Source organism: Macaca mulatta, chromosome 10, assembly GCF_049350105.2.
Source record: "Macaca mulatta isolate MMU2019108-1 chromosome 10, T2T-MMU8v2.0, whole genome shotgun sequence".
NCBI classification, from domain to species: Eukaryota; Metazoa; Chordata; class Mammalia; order Primates; family Cercopithecidae; genus Macaca; species Macaca mulatta.
Window position 1 is genome coordinate 2,659,320 of NC_133415.1, and position 18,079 is coordinate 2,677,398.

General features: G+C 51.6%; 1 protein-coding gene across 2 annotated transcripts in view; it reads right to left on the reverse strand.

Moving 5' to 3' along the window:
* Positions 1-1,922: 1,922 nt before the first annotated feature.
* TAFA5 (TAFA chemokine like family member 5) overlaps positions 1,923-18,079 on the reverse strand; it is a 311,243-nt gene continuing 295,086 nt past the window's right edge. For both annotated transcript variants that reach the window (XM_077949082.1, XM_077949083.1), the window contains exon 4: positions 1,923-2,026. In XM_077949082.1, the coding sequence (XP_077805208.1) occupies positions 2,021-2,026 (6 nt within the window). In that variant the 3' untranslated portion in view covers positions 1,923-2,020. The remainder of the gene's footprint in view (positions 2,027-18,079) is intronic.

Below are 18,079 nucleotides of genomic sequence, written 5' to 3' on the forward strand. Positions count from 1 at the left end.
GATTGCATGTTTAGAAAACACAAAAGAATGAGTGGAAACTATGACCAAAAAAAATCATAGAATATAGAAAAGTAGCAGGCCAGCATGCCCGCCTTTAAGGATCTACTCCAAAGATGCACCTGTCAACACACGAAGTGACGTGTGCATGCGCTGGTTCATCGTGTCATGACTTTTCACAGCAAAGCTCAGTGTGGGGCACTGATGCTCCAACAGCAGGGAGTGGAGGAAGAGATGAGAACACACATAATGGAGTAGGGCAGGTGCACTGGTACGTGCGGCAGGCTCCTTCCAGCCCCTGAGAGCAAGATATTCATTTCCAGGAGCGGGTGAAGACGTGCCACACATCTCACTGTTACACTTTCATGGTACCCATTGAGGCAAATGGAAACATCAGCCGCTATCCCTATCAGAACTACGCTCATGTGCCAGGGACAGAGATGGTCTCTTTGCTGTGTTGGGTAACAACAAACATTGATCCATAGACTGATTTTGTCAACTCAGGGTTAAATTGCAACCATATGTGGGCTACAGGTTCTAGAGTTTGGCCAAAATCAACAGAAACATTCTATGAGGATTGTTCACGTGAATTAACAATAAAGACCACTACTGCACATTTCATTATAGTTTGTAAACAATGCTTACCATCCTTTATATCATAAGAGAGCTAGAAAGCAAGATAGGTAGCTACACAGGTAGATAGATACATACACACATAGATAGATACATAGATTAGATACATAGATAAATAAATAGAGATGGATAGATAGATAATAGATAGATATAGATAGATAGATGATAGATAAAAATCGAATCACATTTTTCCAGAGAGCCAGTTCTAAATATTTGCTAGCACTCACCACTGTCCACTGTGGTAAAAGAAAGCGTGGAAATGAGGGAACTATTAATATTTTAGTACAGAGTGATATATATACACACACATATATATATTTTGTATGTATATATTTATATATAAATTTTAATATTTATATTTTAAGACAGGGTCTCATCCTCTCACCCATGCTGGAGTGCAGTGGCATGATCTTGGCTCACTGCAGCCTCAACCTCCCAGGCTTAAGCTACCCTCCTGCCTCAGCCTCTAGAGTAGCTGGGACCCCAGGTGCACACCACCATGCCCAGCTAAATTTTGTATTTTTCTGTAGAGAAGAGGTCTTGCCATGTTACCCAGGCTAGTTTCAAACTCCTGGGTTTAAGTGATCTGCCCACCTCAGCGTTCTAAAGTGCTGGGATTACAGGCATGAGCCACCACCCCGGCCTACAATATATTAAATATATTTTTAAATTAGTAAAGCAAGGCTCAGAACAGTATTCACAAAATGTTAATTATTGTGCACCTAAAAAGATAATACAAATCTACGTACACATGTGCTTATATTTTCAAAAAGAAGCAATGCAATAATAAAGTAAAAGCTAATTGTAAAGGAGTTCCCTAATAAGAGAAAGGAAGGCGTCAGGGTAGAAGAGAACAGAATGGAAGGGGGAACTCTGACTGTCCCTCATTCTTTTTTTGACTACAGAACCAGATAAATGTTCTATATAATAACAGACAATATTAAAGCAAAAGAGGAAAATGTCACCAATCATTTGGAAGCAAGCTAGAAAAGAAAAATGAGTCTAACTGTATGACAAGTAGGTGGCACACCCACATAAATTAGACCAGTTTCACATAAATTCAAAAACACAAGGTTTTGACCACACATTCCTAATGGAAACCGCAACGGATACCAGGTGGAGCAACCATGAACCGCCTTTAGTGTCGGTGTGCTGAGTAGTGCAATGGGTACTGGGATTTTTAACTATTATATGTGTGTTGTAGAAACAAGCAAATATATTCAACCTAAGTAGTGAAAAGAGGCAGATATAACCATGCATTTAAATTGGAAGTCTCAGCATGATGGTCTTACCTTAGGAACGTCCAGCATCGACAGGCGTCCTGATGCCCAGACACTTCTCTCTAAACACCACTTCCTTCTGAAAGGAACAGGACTCCATAGAGGAATGGCTAACTCTAGGGGAAAATGGACAGTGGAAGGTCAGAAAGCAAGGCAGCTATTAAAGCTTAATGAGATGGCATCAAAAGATGCAGGAGTCGGGCCAGGCGTGGTGGCTCATGCCTGTAATCCCAGCACTTTGGAAGACTGAGTTGGGTGGATCACCTGAGGTCGGGAGTTCGAGACCATCCAGACCAACATGGTGAAAATCCGCCTCTACTAAAAATACAAAATTAGCCGGGCATGGTTGTGTGCACCTGTAATCCTAGCTACTCGGGAGGCTGGGGTAGGAGAATCACTTGAACCTGGGAGGCGGAGGTTGCGGTGAGCTAAGATCACACCATTGCACTCCAGCCTGGGAGACAGAGTGAGATTCTGTCTAAAAAAAAAAAAAAAAAAAAAAAGACACAGGAGTCAACTTAAGGGTTTCCACCAACCTGCCAACCTGACACAACATAATTTGGACATCAACAGAATAGTGACTGCCATGGATTGACATACATCAAATATGTAAAACCCTGGAGTTAATGACGTTACTTAAAACTAGCAAAGCCCATGGTTATTTTGGAGGTTGCCAGGGTATCGACTCATTGCTTCTAAAAATTGATAAATGAAACAATCCAAATAATTTTGCTGCCCTTTCTGCAAAATCTCGATTTCAGAGTGACCAAATGGTTGAAGAGCAAAGTGTCTTAGTAGTATTAAATGTGGGATGAGACATTGTGTATCCCAGGATACAATAAACTCGAACATCAGTGTACTTCTAGGTCTATCTACAGGGAACAGAAGAACATGCAAAACATCAACACAAGCAAGTCACCAGCCAATGCTGGAATGGGAGGCATCGGACACGATAAATCACCACGTTGTTCTAACAAATCAACCGCCAGTAAAAATCAGTTAATAATATAAAAGAACTTTAGAGGTGAGAAAACTCTGTCAGCTTTTGCTGTGTAACAGACAACCAAAAATTGCAATCGCTTATAGCAACAAAAACGTTTTTGTTATTCAAGCATCTGAAAGTCACCTAGGGTGGGTGTGCTTCAGGTTGCAGATCTGATCTGCAGGTCAGTGGGGGTGACCCTATCCTGCCTGCCTTGTTCTGGGGCACCAGCAGGAGCAGCAATAGCCACCCACGTATGTTCTCCTGATGTTCAGGGCAGGACCTTGGAAAGCCCAGCCCAGCCACACAAACACCTCCACATCTGCTCACATCACACTTCCTATCATCTCATTGTCCCAAGTCAGTCACAGGCCCAAGTCCAATGGCAAGAGGCAGAGAAGCTCACTCTGCCCAGAGGGAGACCAGGGCACAGTTGGCCGGGTGATTGCACAGTGGGGGAAATGGAGATGTAGGAACGATGATCCAACCTTCATCATTCAGAGGAAAACAACAAAGCCAAGAGCAATGACAGATGAAAGCAGTCCCAGATGGCTCCAGAGAAGCCCTGGCCCGAGACTAGCTGAGGAGAACACACTGGGGTTCTGGCTAAGGAGGCCGGCAAGGCTGGTGGAGGGGCCCTGCCTCCCCACGGATGTGGGTTCTCCTCCTGGGCTTCCCAACTGGGGCTTTCCCACCCCGCTGGACCTGGAAGAGGATGGAAGGCCTGCCATCCCACGTCTCCCTGGCCCACGTGTCGGGGAGAGGCCACTGGGCGAGACACATGTGCACCCTCACCCTGTTTGAAGCAGAGGTTCAGCAACCTCTTCTCTCCTGTCCCCAGCCCCCCTCCCTCTCCCCACTCTCTGAGTGTATGAACAAGGAATTCCCAGAGGAGAGAGGGAAAAGGCGGAGTTCATGGACCAAGCTGTCTGCCCAGACCAGAGACTCTCGCTGTTCTCTGAACCTCTGGGAGGCCCGAGCCCAGTTGGTGCCTCCTGGCAGGTCTAGGCCAACGCCCAGCCATCTCCAAGGTTTCCGCAGCTTCACTGAGCAATGGCCAAGGCGTTCCCACTGGAGTCTTTGACAAACCACCCCCAGAGCCAGAGGAACAAAACTGAAGGCCTGCTTCCTCCATCGGGCCTCTAGATTCTAGAATGTTCTGCTACAGCCAACCTCCTGCTTTTCCTCTGCTCTTAGGAGGACGAACCCCCATTGGACCTACCATGCTGCTGAGACCCCTGCTGGAGTCACGGAAGCCACGTCTGTGTGGCCGAGTCTAAAACCCCCACTGTTCTAGTCTTGTGACACTGCCTGGATCCTCCTGATAGCCTGTACCTCATCCCCAGGAGTACGGCGCCGGCTCCTAGAACATTCCTCCCTGCACAGAGCAGGCAGAGCAGTTCTGTAGCATAGTTGGTGCCTGGTCAGCAGCTGGGGACTGAATTTGTGACATGAGTCTGGGTCTGCTTCCTCATTTTGCTAAGGACAGAAGCCACAGCCATAGGCAGCCCTTCCCAGTGGCAGGCTCATGCACACACCCGCTCATGCACACACCTGCTCATGCACACACCTGCTCATGCACACACCTTGTGTCTGTGACCCCCACAGATCTTCCCTACACTCCGTGGTCCCTCATCTAACTCACCCCTGTGTGCAGGGGCCAGCTTCACCCCAGCCCTCCGAGGCCCCTGGATTTGACCCAAACATCTAAACCCACCTCCGAGTCTATCCCTGAAAGAGGGTCCTGGAAAGGTATACCAGGGCTTGTCCTCCAGCGTGAACGCGGTCCCTTGACCCGTCCCTCTGCTCCAGGCGGAAACCAGAGGCCCTTCTACGCTAGTCCGAGCGTGGGCTGAAGGACAGGCGGCCAGGCAGACCCCCGGGCACACCGGGCTATGTGACAGTGACCTGTGAGGATACGCCGGCACAGCGCAGGGGTGTGTGTGTCTGGCTTCAAGGCCTTGCGGGCCCTGTTCTTGGCGGCCACTGAGGCACTCTCCAGACAATCTGGTGCATCAGAGCCCTTTATTTTTCCACTTCGGATTCCACAAGCGCCGTTGTTTCCTGGCTCAGGGCTGCAGCCGGGAGTCCTGATGGATGTTAATGGGCATCTCGAGGAGCAGATAATCGTTTAATGTTTTCCGAGAGGCCTCCACGGAAACCACTCTTTATTAACACACCTGAGGAGTCAAATCCCTGCTTATCCTCCATTTAGAAGGATGTCTGATGACACGGTTTTGCGGTGGGCTCCGAAGGGGGGCCCAGCAGGCCTAAATCCGGCATTGGGAGACGAGGACAAGACAGGCTTGACTCTCGGGGTGCAGCGCCTGCAGCCGGAGGTGGCTCTCGGGGGTCCTGATGGGCCCCAGCATGTCCCAGCTGGAGTAGAGGAAAGAATTATGGGTCCGGAGCAGAAAAGTTCCTCTGCAGAAAAGCAAGAAATCCAGACACCAAGAGCCCGGGTCTGACAGAGGATAACTGACCAGGACCACCGTGCCCCAAGGCAGGGTCCCACCAGCCGAGGCTGTGAGGGGCCCCTCCCAAGAAGTCCAGGCTCTCTCCTCACTGTGTGGACAGGGAAATGAGCTTCAGTCAGTTCAGCGAGCCGGCATTCAAGCTGGGGCCTGCCTCTTTCCTACCCGGTATCCTGCCGCTCCAGCCAGGCAGGGCCCAGAGCTGAGGGCTGAGAACAAAGGGCTTTCTGTGGGTCGTGAACTCCCCAGACCAGCGTCCTCCATCAGTCCTTCCTCTGGGAAGGGGCTCTCGGGGTCCTGTCTCCCAGATGCCCTCCTGGGCTCTCTCCCACCCCTCCTCTTTTAGGTCGTTGAGGGGCTCATGCATCCACTTTTTTGTGAATGCATAGTAGGCATCTCTAAGTATGGGGTACCGGAGTCGTTTAGATACAGGGATGCAAAATGAACTAAGCACATCACGGAGAATGGGGTGTTTTGAGTTAAAACCAACCCAACTACACTCTTTAAATTATTTCAGAATATACCATGTGTCCCTTTGTTCACCAGGCAGCTGAGTGGGTTCACCCACTGAGGGGAGCCCAGGACGCCAGGATGACCAATGTGGTGGCTGCCCTGGGGGGCGCCGGGCTGGTTGGTAAGGGAGACCAGCCTTGCAGATACCAACCAAGAGTGTGACTCCACGGACAGCGGCGAGGGCTGAGGCTTAAAGCCACTGCATTTTTTTTCTAACTTAACATAAAATGGCAGATTTAAACGTTTTTGTTGTAATGTTTAAAACGGCTGATGTGTTGTATTTGTCCATATTTCTGGGGTGCTTGTGACCTCTTGCTGCGTGTCTGGACCGTGTCATGATGGAGTCAGGGTGTCGAGGGTCTGCGGTGCCTGAGTATTTACTGTTTCCACGAGTGTGTAGGTTTCAGGTCCTCTGTTTTGGAAGATATGCTGCTATTTTTTCGTTTGGTTGGTTGGTTGTTTTTGAGACGGAGACTCTCTCTGTCGCCAAGCTGGAGTTTGCTCTGTTGCTCACTCTTGTCACCCAACTCTGCTCGTGAACGTTTCCAGCCCAGAAACGCTGGCTACTACGTGACCCTAGGCCCCTCCCCTTGTGTCTGAGCCCCCATTTTCTCCTTGCTAACCTGCCTTGAGCACGGCTGTCCTGAGCGTCCAGGTGCCGCTGGCCATCACTGCCCTCATGGGGGCTGGGCACCCACAGGCCTGGGACACAGGCTGCCCCTCCCTGAGAGGCCAGCAACGCGGTCCAGGAGGCCCGGAGACCCCTTCTCCCCACATCCACTGGCTAGAGAGCTGCATGTACTTGGCCTTCACCCAGGAGAAGACGCCAGCCTGCCCGCCCTGCCCAGGAAGCAGGCCAGCGCGGTGGGCCGCGGCCATCCATCTCCTTAATGAGCCCATTTGTCACGGGGGCTGGCATTGTTCACCTGCCCGGCTGAATGGGCCTGTTCCGGCCCGGATGAGAGCCAGCCAGGCCCTGATTGTCTGGGGGTTACTTTGCAGGCTGGTCAAGGCGGATGGGACGAGGCTGTGCAGACCCCCCACTCGCTGTAGACGACAGCCTTCCTGAAGGTGCCCGAGTGTTTTGAGGATCTATTTGTCTAGGAAAAATGTGGTCTGAGTGGCAATCATGCTTTCCTGTCACTGGGGAGGGGATATCTGCCATGTCCCAGAGCTGAGCCTGTGCTCGGCTGCCCCAGCCCGTGGTCCTCCAGGACAATCGTCAGCCTGGGCCAAAGCGGGGGACCGTCACCCTGGTGACCAGACAGGTGGCTGTGAGGGAGCAGGGGCCGGCCCTGTCCTGGGAAGGTGACAGGCCCTGAGGATGTGGCCACAGTCCCTCTGCGTGGCTCCGTGGCTGAGCAGCTTTGGAAAAGCCGCCCAACCTCCTTGGGTCCTCCAGATGCTCCCAAAGGGCACAGGAGGCCCCGGCCTGTATCGTGCCGAGATCATCGTGCCCGGCTCTTGTGCTGCTGAGCTGCTGGCTGATAGGGGGGCTGTGTCGTCCTCATGGCGCTGTGAGCCACTCCGGGCCAGAGCCTGCTGGACACTGCAGGTGAGGCTGGGGAATGCAGCCTCAGGAATTTCCTGAGCCCCAGCATTGGACACAGTCCCCGGGGCCCTGGGAGGAGCAAGGAGTCACCTGTGCGGCAGTTCTACCTGGGACAGGTGAGACAAAGCAGGGCTGGTGCGCTTGGAGACAGCAAGAGGTTTGGGCGGTGCTGGGGTAACATGGTGGCGGCAGAGGTGATCTCACTCAGGAGAGCTGGGCCAGCAGGGCGGGTGACCAGGAGAAGGAAGGGCCTGTGCTATGGTCCACAGCCCTTCACCTACACCGTGGAGGAGGCCTCCTGCTGTCTGTGGCGTCCCATCCCTGGGGACAGCCCAGCCTTCCGTGGGGAAGCTCTAGCAAGGCAGAAAAGAGGCATCAAGAGGAAAAGAAACGCAAACACAGGAGCACAGACAGCTCTGCAAGGAGGACTCAGGGTCTCCAGCTTGTCCCCGTGTGCCTTGCGTCCAAGGAGCAGGACGCGCCCTCCCACACGGTCAGGCTTGGCCAGGGTGTCCCAGGCTGGCCTCAGAGCTGTGGAGCCCAGCACTCAGGTCTCAGTTCAGACCTGGCCTGTGCCTGGACATGTCCCGGCCAGTGGCCAGTGTGCTGGTCAGGACCCGCTCCCCCAGGACCGCCTCAAGGGTGCAGAATCACCTCCCTCCACCACCTTCCCAGGTGCCCTCCTCAAAGAGCCTCCTGCCTGAGGCCCCTGGCCCTGAACAGCGGGGCTCTCCTGGGGCTGCACACCTGAGACCCTGCAGGATTTGTTTAAAGGGGACCCTCTGCTCCCAAGACCCCACTTGTCCCTTCTCGGGCAGCACCTCAGCAGCTTCAAGGTGCTTTCTGCATCCCTGATCCACAGAAAGAAAGCCCTGATGCACAGCCTGGGCCCCACACTCAGCCCCTGCTCAGAGAACTCCTCCACCAGCCTTTGGATGCTTGGAGGGAGCCGGGGACTCGGCTGCCTACCTCTTGACCACAAGCAGCCAGGATAAAGGGACGGAGGAAGCTGTGTCCCCCCCCAACCCCCGCCCCGCCACCCACACATGTCCATGCCTGTGATAAAGGGAGTCTCTGCAATCTCCATCCCCGTGAGGCTGGAAGCAGTGATGGGTGGAAGTCCCGCTGCATCCCAGGCAGCCCAGACCGTCAGGGGCTGGCCGGTCCCCACGCCGCCTCTCCCTTATCCATGATCCCACGGCTCCCTTCAATGGGACTTCTCCTTAAAGTGCCATTACATTCACTTCCCCTCAACATGAATGTCTCAGGGAGCAAATGCAGAATGATTGATGAGGACCAGTGAGCTGAGGGGGTGGCTGCAGGCTCAGGGAGGGAGGGCGTCTCCCCAGGCAGTGGCACACTGCACCAGCTTCCTGTCTCCGGCCAGGAGAACACAGGCCCTGCCCAGGAGTAGAGCGTGAGGTGAGGGGACCGTGACCGCTGAGCTCGAGTGGCTGACGGGAGCCTGCAGCCTTGCTCCCCCACAGGCACCTGCAGTCCTGAAGCCCCACAGAGGGCCCCGGCCTGGGGCAGGGTGGCGCGGCCACGGACGGGCAAGTCAGGCAGACCTGGCACTGTGCTCCTCCATCCTCCTCCCCTGCAAGGCTGCGGTGGGAATGAGAGGAGCTCAGGTAATCATCGTGATTGTGGAGGCTTCCTTGAAACGTGACGCATGTGGGCACAGAGGGAGCACGCAGTGACTGCCCGATGGGGGAGGAAGGGACAATCAAGGGCTCTGCTGATGAAACCACAAATCCCCCAGAGCCCACCTTCAACTAGAGGGTAAACTGAGGCCCAGAGCAGCCCAGTGACAGCCAAGGCCGCAAGCCCAGGTGTCCACCCTAGAGATGGACCTCCCTTAACACCTTTTTTTTTGCAGTGGGGCCTGACATGGAGGGCCGAGCCCAGCTCTGTGCTCTGGAGGAGGCCTCTGCTTCAACATGAACCATTATGGAGAGAGAGAGAGAGAGAGTGTGTGTGTGTGTGTGTGTGTGTGTGTGTGGTGTGGTATGAGTGGCGACTGTGTGGGGTGTGACAAGTTGTGTATGGAGTGGTGTGTGATGACTGGTTTGTGGTTTGTGTATGGTGTGTGCTTGGCATGTGTGATGTGTGCCGGTCTGTGTGGTTTGTGAGTGTGACACGTGGAATGTTGTGTGTGTCTCTATGTGTGTGTAATGCAGGATTAGAGTTGGGGAGTGTGAACCCTGAAAATCTGAGATGGGTCTCAGTTAATGTAGAAAGTTTATTTTGCCAAGGTTGAGGGCGCGCACCCGCGACACAGACTCACGAGGTCCTGGTGCGCAAGGTGCTCGCAGCACAGTTTGGTTTTATGCAGGGAGACATGAGCCGTCAATCAGCATATTCAAGAGGAACATCGGTTCCCCGGGAAAGGGAGAACAACTTGAGGCGAAGGCGGGACAACTGAGGTGGGGAGGGGGTTCTAGGTCACAGGGAAGTGAGAGACAATCGGTTGCATTCTTTTGAGTCTGCATAGCCTCTCCAAAGGAAGCAATCAGATAGGCATTTATCTCTGAGCAGACGGTCACTTTACATAGAATGGGAGGCAGGTTTGCCCTGAGCAGCTCCCAGTGTGACTTTTCCCTTTAGCTTAGTGATTTGGGGGAACCCAAGATTTATTTATCTGAAAGGAGAGGGAATCCAGGCGGAGGGTCCCAGGAGTCGGGACAGACCTCACAGGAGGGAATCTGGGTGGGGGTTCCAGCACGGTCACGGGGGTGCCACAGGGTCTCCGTGGCTCTCAGCACAGCTCCACAGCACACCAGCCCTTTCTTGTTCCAATGCAAAGCTCAGGCAAGGAATCTGGCCAGCCCAGGATCTTCCCTGCAGGGAAGGTGGCAGGGCAGCCCTGGGTGGATGGTGGCCTGGGGACAGGGATTTGAGGCTGTGGGCGGAGGCACCAGGGACTGTGGAGGTGAACAATGACCAGCCCCCAGGGCTGCTGGCTTTTCTTGGGAGCTTCCAAGTGTCCCATCCAGGTCTCAGGCTGCCCGGGTGGCGCAGGCTTTCCCATGAAGGCTCCATGGTTTCCGCCTTCAGCAGAGAGCGGGGTATAATCTGCCTCCCCCGGCAGGACCCAGGAAAGCTCTGGCTTCCAGCGTGATCGTGAGAGCCATGACGAGCGTTTTTTTGGAAGTGAACCCTGAGTCATCTCTGAGTGATGATGCAGCCCCCGTGATTGGCCGTGCCTGGTGTTTAATCTGCACATTGTGCCCAGCAGTGGCTCCCAGGGCCACAGAATCACACTCGGTCGGCTGGGAGAGTCCCAGAACCCTACAGAATGCTTCCTTCAAAGAGAAATTCACCAACCAAGAGCCCCGTCCTGGGTCCTGCTCACCGACATTTCACCAGGAGTTCAAAGAAAACGCTGTGGCCACCGCTGGTTCGTGAGGGGAGCCCTGGAGTTAGTCTTCAAGGTGCACTGCGGTGTGGCGCGCGGGAGCAGCGAAGGCTGGGATGTGGCAGCTCACACTAGGGCTAGAGGACTTCTACCCCCCGGCCTGGGCAGTGCTCTGTTTGGCAGACGCCCCTCCATTCCCGTCCACAGGGCACTTCCTGCCTGCTAGAGGCATGAACTCAGGCCCAGGGGCCAGCGGACAGACAGCAGGGCCCCCAGGACTGACAGTACCTCCTGCGTGCACACGCATGTCCCCTGCAGAAAGGCGGCGTCCTGGAGTGGCTTGACCAGGGTTAATCACTTGCCATCCACATCTCTTTAATACATCACTGTTTTGCCGAAGAGAAAGATCAACATCTGCCCGGCTTCCCGGAGTGGGTCTGAGGCAACAAAAGCAGAGTAAGTGCTCTCTGTGGTCGCGAGGTCAGCACACCTGCTCCTAATATTCCAGGCATTGGCTTCCACCTGTGAGCACGGGAGGCCGGCTTAGTGTTCCTCCCAGCACACGTGTTGAGAGGAGCCGGGCACATTCCTCAGCCCCGGGCTCAAAACAAACAAGCCCAGTACAAACACACCCCATCCTCCCATCTCACCACATATCGCCACATATCTCTCAAACTTCCTGGGCCCAGTACAAACACCACCTAGAAAGTCTCCGATAAGGAGACAGCCGTTCAAAGTTTTACTGAAAGCGTGGGAACCAAAAGAATTCCTTTGTTCCCCTGTAACTTTCGGGCTATAAAAAGCAAACACTCGCATTGTTCGGGGCCCTCTTGTATGCTGTGTAATGGAGGGACCAAGTTTGAACTTGTCATAAAGATCCTTGCCGCTTGGCTTTGACTCTGGACTCTGGTGGTCTTCTTTGGGGAACAGAGGGTCTGGGCATTACAGTGTCATCCCTTCTCTGGATAGTGGAGACGGAGGAGTCCTCTCCCTCCTCATCTGGCCCGAGCAAGGTGAGCTCCATGCATCTCCATCAGGCCCTGCCAGAGATCCTGTTGTTGGCTCCCTAATTCCCCCGGTCCTCTCCCCCAGAGCCCAGGCAGACCCCGCACAGATGGACTCGAGACCCTGCCTGGAGAATGCACGGTCCTCCCTTGCATGACGTCAGACCCGCCCCCCACGGGATGAACCCCAGCGTTAAGCAGCTCGTGCGACGTCAGACCCGCCTCCCACAGGATGAACCCCCAGAGTTAGGTACTCCAGGTCGCGCAGCCTTTGGGGCCTCCTCTTCATCCCCGGGGCCCCACAGAAGCAAAGAGGGTCCCTCTCGTGCCTCCTGGGACTAGGTGACTCCTGCTGGGGGTCTTGCTCTGATTCCAAATGTGGTGGGTTGAGCTGCATCCTCTCCCAAAAATCACGTTGAACTCCCAGCTCCTAGAACCTCAGAATAGGGACCACATCCGGAACCACGACAGTGGCACAGAAGCAATATTGAAACAAAAATAAAGGCCACTTAATGTTTTTGGAAGTGTGCAAACTTTGGAATCAGTTATAGATTCAAGAATCTCTGCAGACTCCAAGCAGAACAAATGTGAAAAGGCGCCCACGAGGTAAGAATGTGATCTTTATTTGGAAGCAGAGCAGCTGCACACGTAACTGGTTAAGATCCCAGAGGAGGGTGGGCGCTGATTCAGTGAGTGGTGTCCTCACCCAAAGGGCACTTTCGGGCACAGACAGACATACACATACGGGAAAGGCCACGCGAAGACGGAGACCGAGATGGGGGTGAGGCTTCTATAGGCAAGAAGCCTCAGAGATCACCAGCAAACCCCAAAATCTAAAGAGAGGCCAGGGACAGATCTCCCCATCACCGCTGCAGGAGGACCCAGCCCTGCCAACACCTTTGATCTCAGAGCCTGGAACTGCAAGATAATCAATTCCTGTTGTTGAAACTGTCCAGCTTGTGGTATTTTTTTAATAGACACTGATGGACCAAATTTCTCTCCAGATAACAGAGAAGTGCCCACGTGTGTCTCACCCTGGGAGGAGCACGTGGCTGTGTGAGAGTGCTGTCCTTGAACGAACCCACCCACTGGAAGTGCGAAGCATCCGTTCCCCATGAAGCTCTCCGAATTCCTACTGCGAGGCCTCAGCACACCACGTAGGTGAGTCCAGAACACACAACCGCCCGTGCCTGCTAGGCAGCCTCTTGGCTCACTGTTCGGAGTGTCCTGGAGCCAGCAGCTCCACAGTGCCAGGGCTCCGGAACCCAGGCCAACATGAAAGAAAGAGCAACCATTAGGCCAGGTGCAGTGGCTCATGCCACCCAGCATTTTGGGAGGCTGTCATCCCAGCACTTTGGGAGGCTGAGACGGATGGATCACCTGAGGTCAGGGGTTCAAGACCAGCATGGCCAACATGGCACAACCCCGTCTCTACTAAAAATACAAAAATTAGCCAGGCGTGGTGGCGGCGCCTGTAGTCCCAGCTACTCGGGGGGCTGAAGCAGGAGAATCGCTTGAACCTGCAAGGAGGAGTTTGCTGTAAGCCAAGGTCGTGCCACAGAACTCCAGCCTGGGTGACAGAGCGAGACTCCAGGAAAGTAAGCAAGGAAAAGGAAAGGAAAAGGGAGGGAGGGAAAGAGCAACAATTAAAATAGATAATTAAATAGGTAAATAGATAAATAAAATAGATAATAAAAATAGATAAATAAGATACCTTGATGTAATGTATAATTCCCGAGGCATGCAAACTCCATCAGCCAATTGACCCAAGCACACCTGTCTCCTACAAAGCTCTCATCCTATAGATGCCCAGGCCACTCCCGTCCCTGCTCCAACTCCGAGGCCCTGATCCCCTGCGCCTGGAATGCAGACCAGGTTATTTGTATTTCTTTGTAAGAGCCCAGGTGATTCTGAGGCCGTGGGGCTGTGAGGCACCATTCAGAGATCCAGGTGGCTCCTGACAGTTACAACCAGGAGAAGAGAAGGCCCCGGTGGGATGGGGGAGCTTCACCCTGTCTGCCGCAGGCTTGTCCCCTGTTGAGGCTCTCTCAGGTGCGGTTGCATCATTCTGGGGAACGCGTTTCTCTATCCAAATATGTTTCCGTGAGGATAAGTTTCTGGGGGAGACTTTGCAACAAATGAACAAGGCAATAGCCCTACAGTGTCATTTTGCTGAAAAGATGGTGGCCTCCGCTTAGCCCTCAGTGCAGTGAGTGAATTCACATGGCCTTAGTTTCAGGGTCCAGATCTCCCAGGAGGCTCCACTCCAGCTCCCTCCCCAGCAGGATGAATCAGCTTGAGTCACTCCCACGCAACGTCCACCCTGTGTCTCTGGCATGGCCCTCTCCAGGCATTAAGAGAAGGCAGATGGACGTTCACACTCCATTGGCCAGGCACACCGGGACAGAGGGACTCTGGATTCCACATAATTAGGGGCATATTTCTGGCACAGGCTTTTCCAACCCCTACTCAACTAAGGACAGCCCAGAGCTCCCTCCCGAGCTCCTGAGAAAAGTTTTTAATTACTTGCTGGGCATCTCCACCTGGTGTCTCATCGTCGCTCATACCCCACAGGTGGGAGGAAAAAAAAATCAGCGTATGCTCACAAAGCAGGCATCCTCTTCCGGCGTTTCAGCTCCCGGCCTGGTCGTGGTATCACTTGGCCTCAAATTCTTCCATCCAGAGACTTGTTCCTAAAGACGTATTTGCAGAATTCCTGCTATTTGCAGGCACTGTTCTAGGAACTGGGGACACCATGAACAAGAGACACACAATTCAGAAACCCGAGCTCACACGTCTGTGTCTATGTTGAGGCAGCTTATGTCAGACTCACCCTCCTGCCAAGAACAACTGCCATAGCGTGATGAAATTTCAACAGGAAAACAAACCCTGCTTGAAGACATCGGAGAGCAGCCCAGGCAGCCAGGATCTGAGAAGTTAACAGCCTCCCCAGAGCCTCCCCAGAAATGGGCACAGCTTGTGGGGGCAGCCCCCCTCCCCCTGCAACTGGCCACTGCTTTTTCTCCTTGGGCAGCCTCCGTCCCACCCACAAGGGCAGAACGATGACAGAGTGAAGCCCAGGGCCTTGCCAGAGTCTCCCTGGGCTGGGAAGAGAAAGTTGGCACTCAGGGCTATCAGGATGCCAGGGTTGGGGGTTTAAAAATCTCAGCGAATAGTGCTGCAGTGAACATGCAGGTGCAGGTGCATGTTGCTTTTTGGTAGGAGGAGGAAGGGGCAGGGGTTGAAAAGCTAACTGTTGCATACTGTGCTCAGTAATTGTGTGACAGATCATTCATCCCTAACCTCAGCATCACACAATATACCCAGATAATAAACTTGCACATGTAGCCCCTGAATCTAAATGTTGAAAAATAAATAAATACAAATAAAATAAAAATCCCAGCGAAGTGAGAACTGGAGGAAGTAGGCCTGGCATTCCACACACAGCATCCCCTCAAGGGTCCTGATCTCGAACTCAGATGCACCTGGATTCAAGGCTAAGAAAGCAAACAGAGTCAACAGTGAAGGAGGCGGGAAGTTGAGCAGCGGTTTCAGCTGACCTGCAAGGCTAAGGAAAAGAAGACTAGAGTTCCTGCACCTTACAGAGGGGGCCCCGCAAACAAGCCAGGCTGCTAGCAGAGCTCTGGTGAGGCTGAGCCCCAAGACTGGGCATAGGGAAGAAATGGGTCAGTCCTGCAGTTGCCGCCAAGGCGTCTGCTCCTAACTGACTCCCGTGCTGCGTAGACGTGGATTCCATCCTTTCCCAGGAAGAGGGTCTCAGGGAAGCCTCTGTAGTCCCTCATGCAACATGTTCGACGCTCAACAAAATAATTACCGGGCATTCTTGGAGACTGAACCAAGTGAGCAGAAACTAAGAGCAAAACAAAAATGGATGTAGGAGCGGTTCAGAGTTTGGAGTCATTCGGTATCTCAGATAAAATAACTACAAATAATACAGACCAGAAAATCGCCGAAAATGAAAACTTTATGAGAGAACTGGAAATGAACCAAAATTATCCAACGGAAACTCCAAAATGTTGAAGTAAAATAATTAAAATTAAAAATTCACTCTATGGGTTTAGCAGCAGATCACGTAGAGCAGAAGAGAGAATTATTGAAATGGGACATAAGGCAGTAGAATGTATCAAGATTAACGCATGGGCAGGTAAAAGGATAGAAAGGCAGAAAAGAATGGAAGAGATATGTGGGGTGATGGTGAAAAATCTACATATGTGTAAATGCACCCATATGAGGGCAGAGAATGACAGTGGCAAAGAAGCAGTCTTGGAAAAAAATAAAGGCCAGTTCATTTTATTAGAAGTGTGGAAACTTTGGAATCAAGTTATAGATTCAAAAATCTCTGCAGATTCCAAGCAAAACAGATGTGAAAAGGCACCCACAAGGACTGAAAAGACAAAGCAAAAAAATTCTAAAAGCAGGTAGAAATGTAAAAAGCACACACCACATACACATACACACACACACACACACACACACACACACACTATATTCTTTAAAAGGAAACAAAAAACCAAGATAAAAAGATGTAAGGCAGTAGAATGGTGTCTTTAGAATGCTGAGAGAAAAATAATTGCCAACTTGGAACTCCATAGTAAAATATCTGTAATAAAGTGAAAAAAAAATTTTTTTATAAAGAAAAACTGAGAAGATGGATTCATTGCAAGCAGAGGCGTCCTATAAGAAGGTGTCCAGGTGTTGCTAGACACATGATGATACGGGAGGAACGCTGCACAGAGAAGTGAGAATATATGAGTCTATCTAAATAAACATCATTTTTTTCCCCAAAATAATAGTAATGTGTAGCTGGGTTAAATTTTTGGTAAATTTAACAGGACTATCAGAAAGGGTGAAAGAAGAGAGTAAATATCGAGGAAGTGTTTTAAAATCCTTGTACTAACTTGGTAAGTGGTAAAAGAAATAAATGTAGACACAAAATGTAGCAAAGGTAATCTTTTAATCTCTGGGGTAACTGAAAGAATACTTAAAGATGTAAAATTGAGACTGAGGGGAGAGAAATAGGAAATACAATTATTAATTAATCAAAAAGAAGCCAAACATGAGAAAAAAAATATGAGAATGGACAAATAAAAAACTAGAGGAAAGAATACATTTGAAGAGAAATACATCAATATGTCTCTTCAGAGAGACAAGGCCACCCCCTCTCTGCATGCTGTTCAATGTTGCCCTGGAGCTCCCCAGCCAGGGCAGGCTGTCCCCCATGTGTGGGTATACATGTATATTTTACATATATGATTAGAGAGAATAAGTAACATTTTAGTTTTGCACTATAAACATTATTATATATGTGGAATATGAAAAATAATCTGTAGATAAACTAGAGGAACTATTAAGTAAATCTATGTTCAATATGAATACTATTACTATCTACCAGCAAAAAAACAATGATAAATAATGAAAATGTTAAATGATTCTATTTACACGGGCACTGGGTGTGTACAGGATCACTGGAGGCTCAAATCGAGTACGACAGCATTATAAGAATGGGAGGGGACACTCGGAGACACAGACGCAGACACACATGGAGGGCACTGTGTGAAGACACAGAATACACAGAGGGGAGATGACCAGAGGAAGAGGCAAAGCGATGCTCCCACCAGCCAAGGAATGTTGGAGGCTTCCAGAAGTTGGAAGAGGCAAGGAGTGCTCCCACCCCAGAGGCTTCAGAGGGTGCTTGGCCCTGCTGGACACCTGGCCTTCCAAAACTGAGAGAATCGATGTCTGTTGTTTTAACCCATCAGGTGATTCATTACTACAGCCCTAGGAAATGCCCTGTCCACCTAAGTTTTGTGCAGAGCATGCGGCCCGGCAATTCAACTCCTAGAAACAGATGCAAAAGAAATGCGGGAAGTGTTGACAAAAGAATTCATCCAGGACCATGCATAGCAGCACTGATATCGACACAATCTCAACAGAATGAATGAAAACTTCAGTATGCCATGAAATGTGACCTTGTGAGGAACAGGACTAGAGCTGCACACACGCGGATGAACTTCACACAGGATTGAACAGAAGGAGCCAGACATGAAAGAGAAGCTGCTTTATAATTGCACGTAAACAACGTTTAGGAGGAGGCAGAACTAAACGAGGCGTTTGAGATCAGGACAGTGCTGACCTACATGGGAAGTGCCATCTGGGAAGGAGGGAGAGCAGCCATGGGCGGCTGGAAATGGTCACTCCCATTTGACCGTTCCATGGCTGTGTTTCCTCCCCAAAATTCATCCGGCCAGGACCTATTATCGAGGCC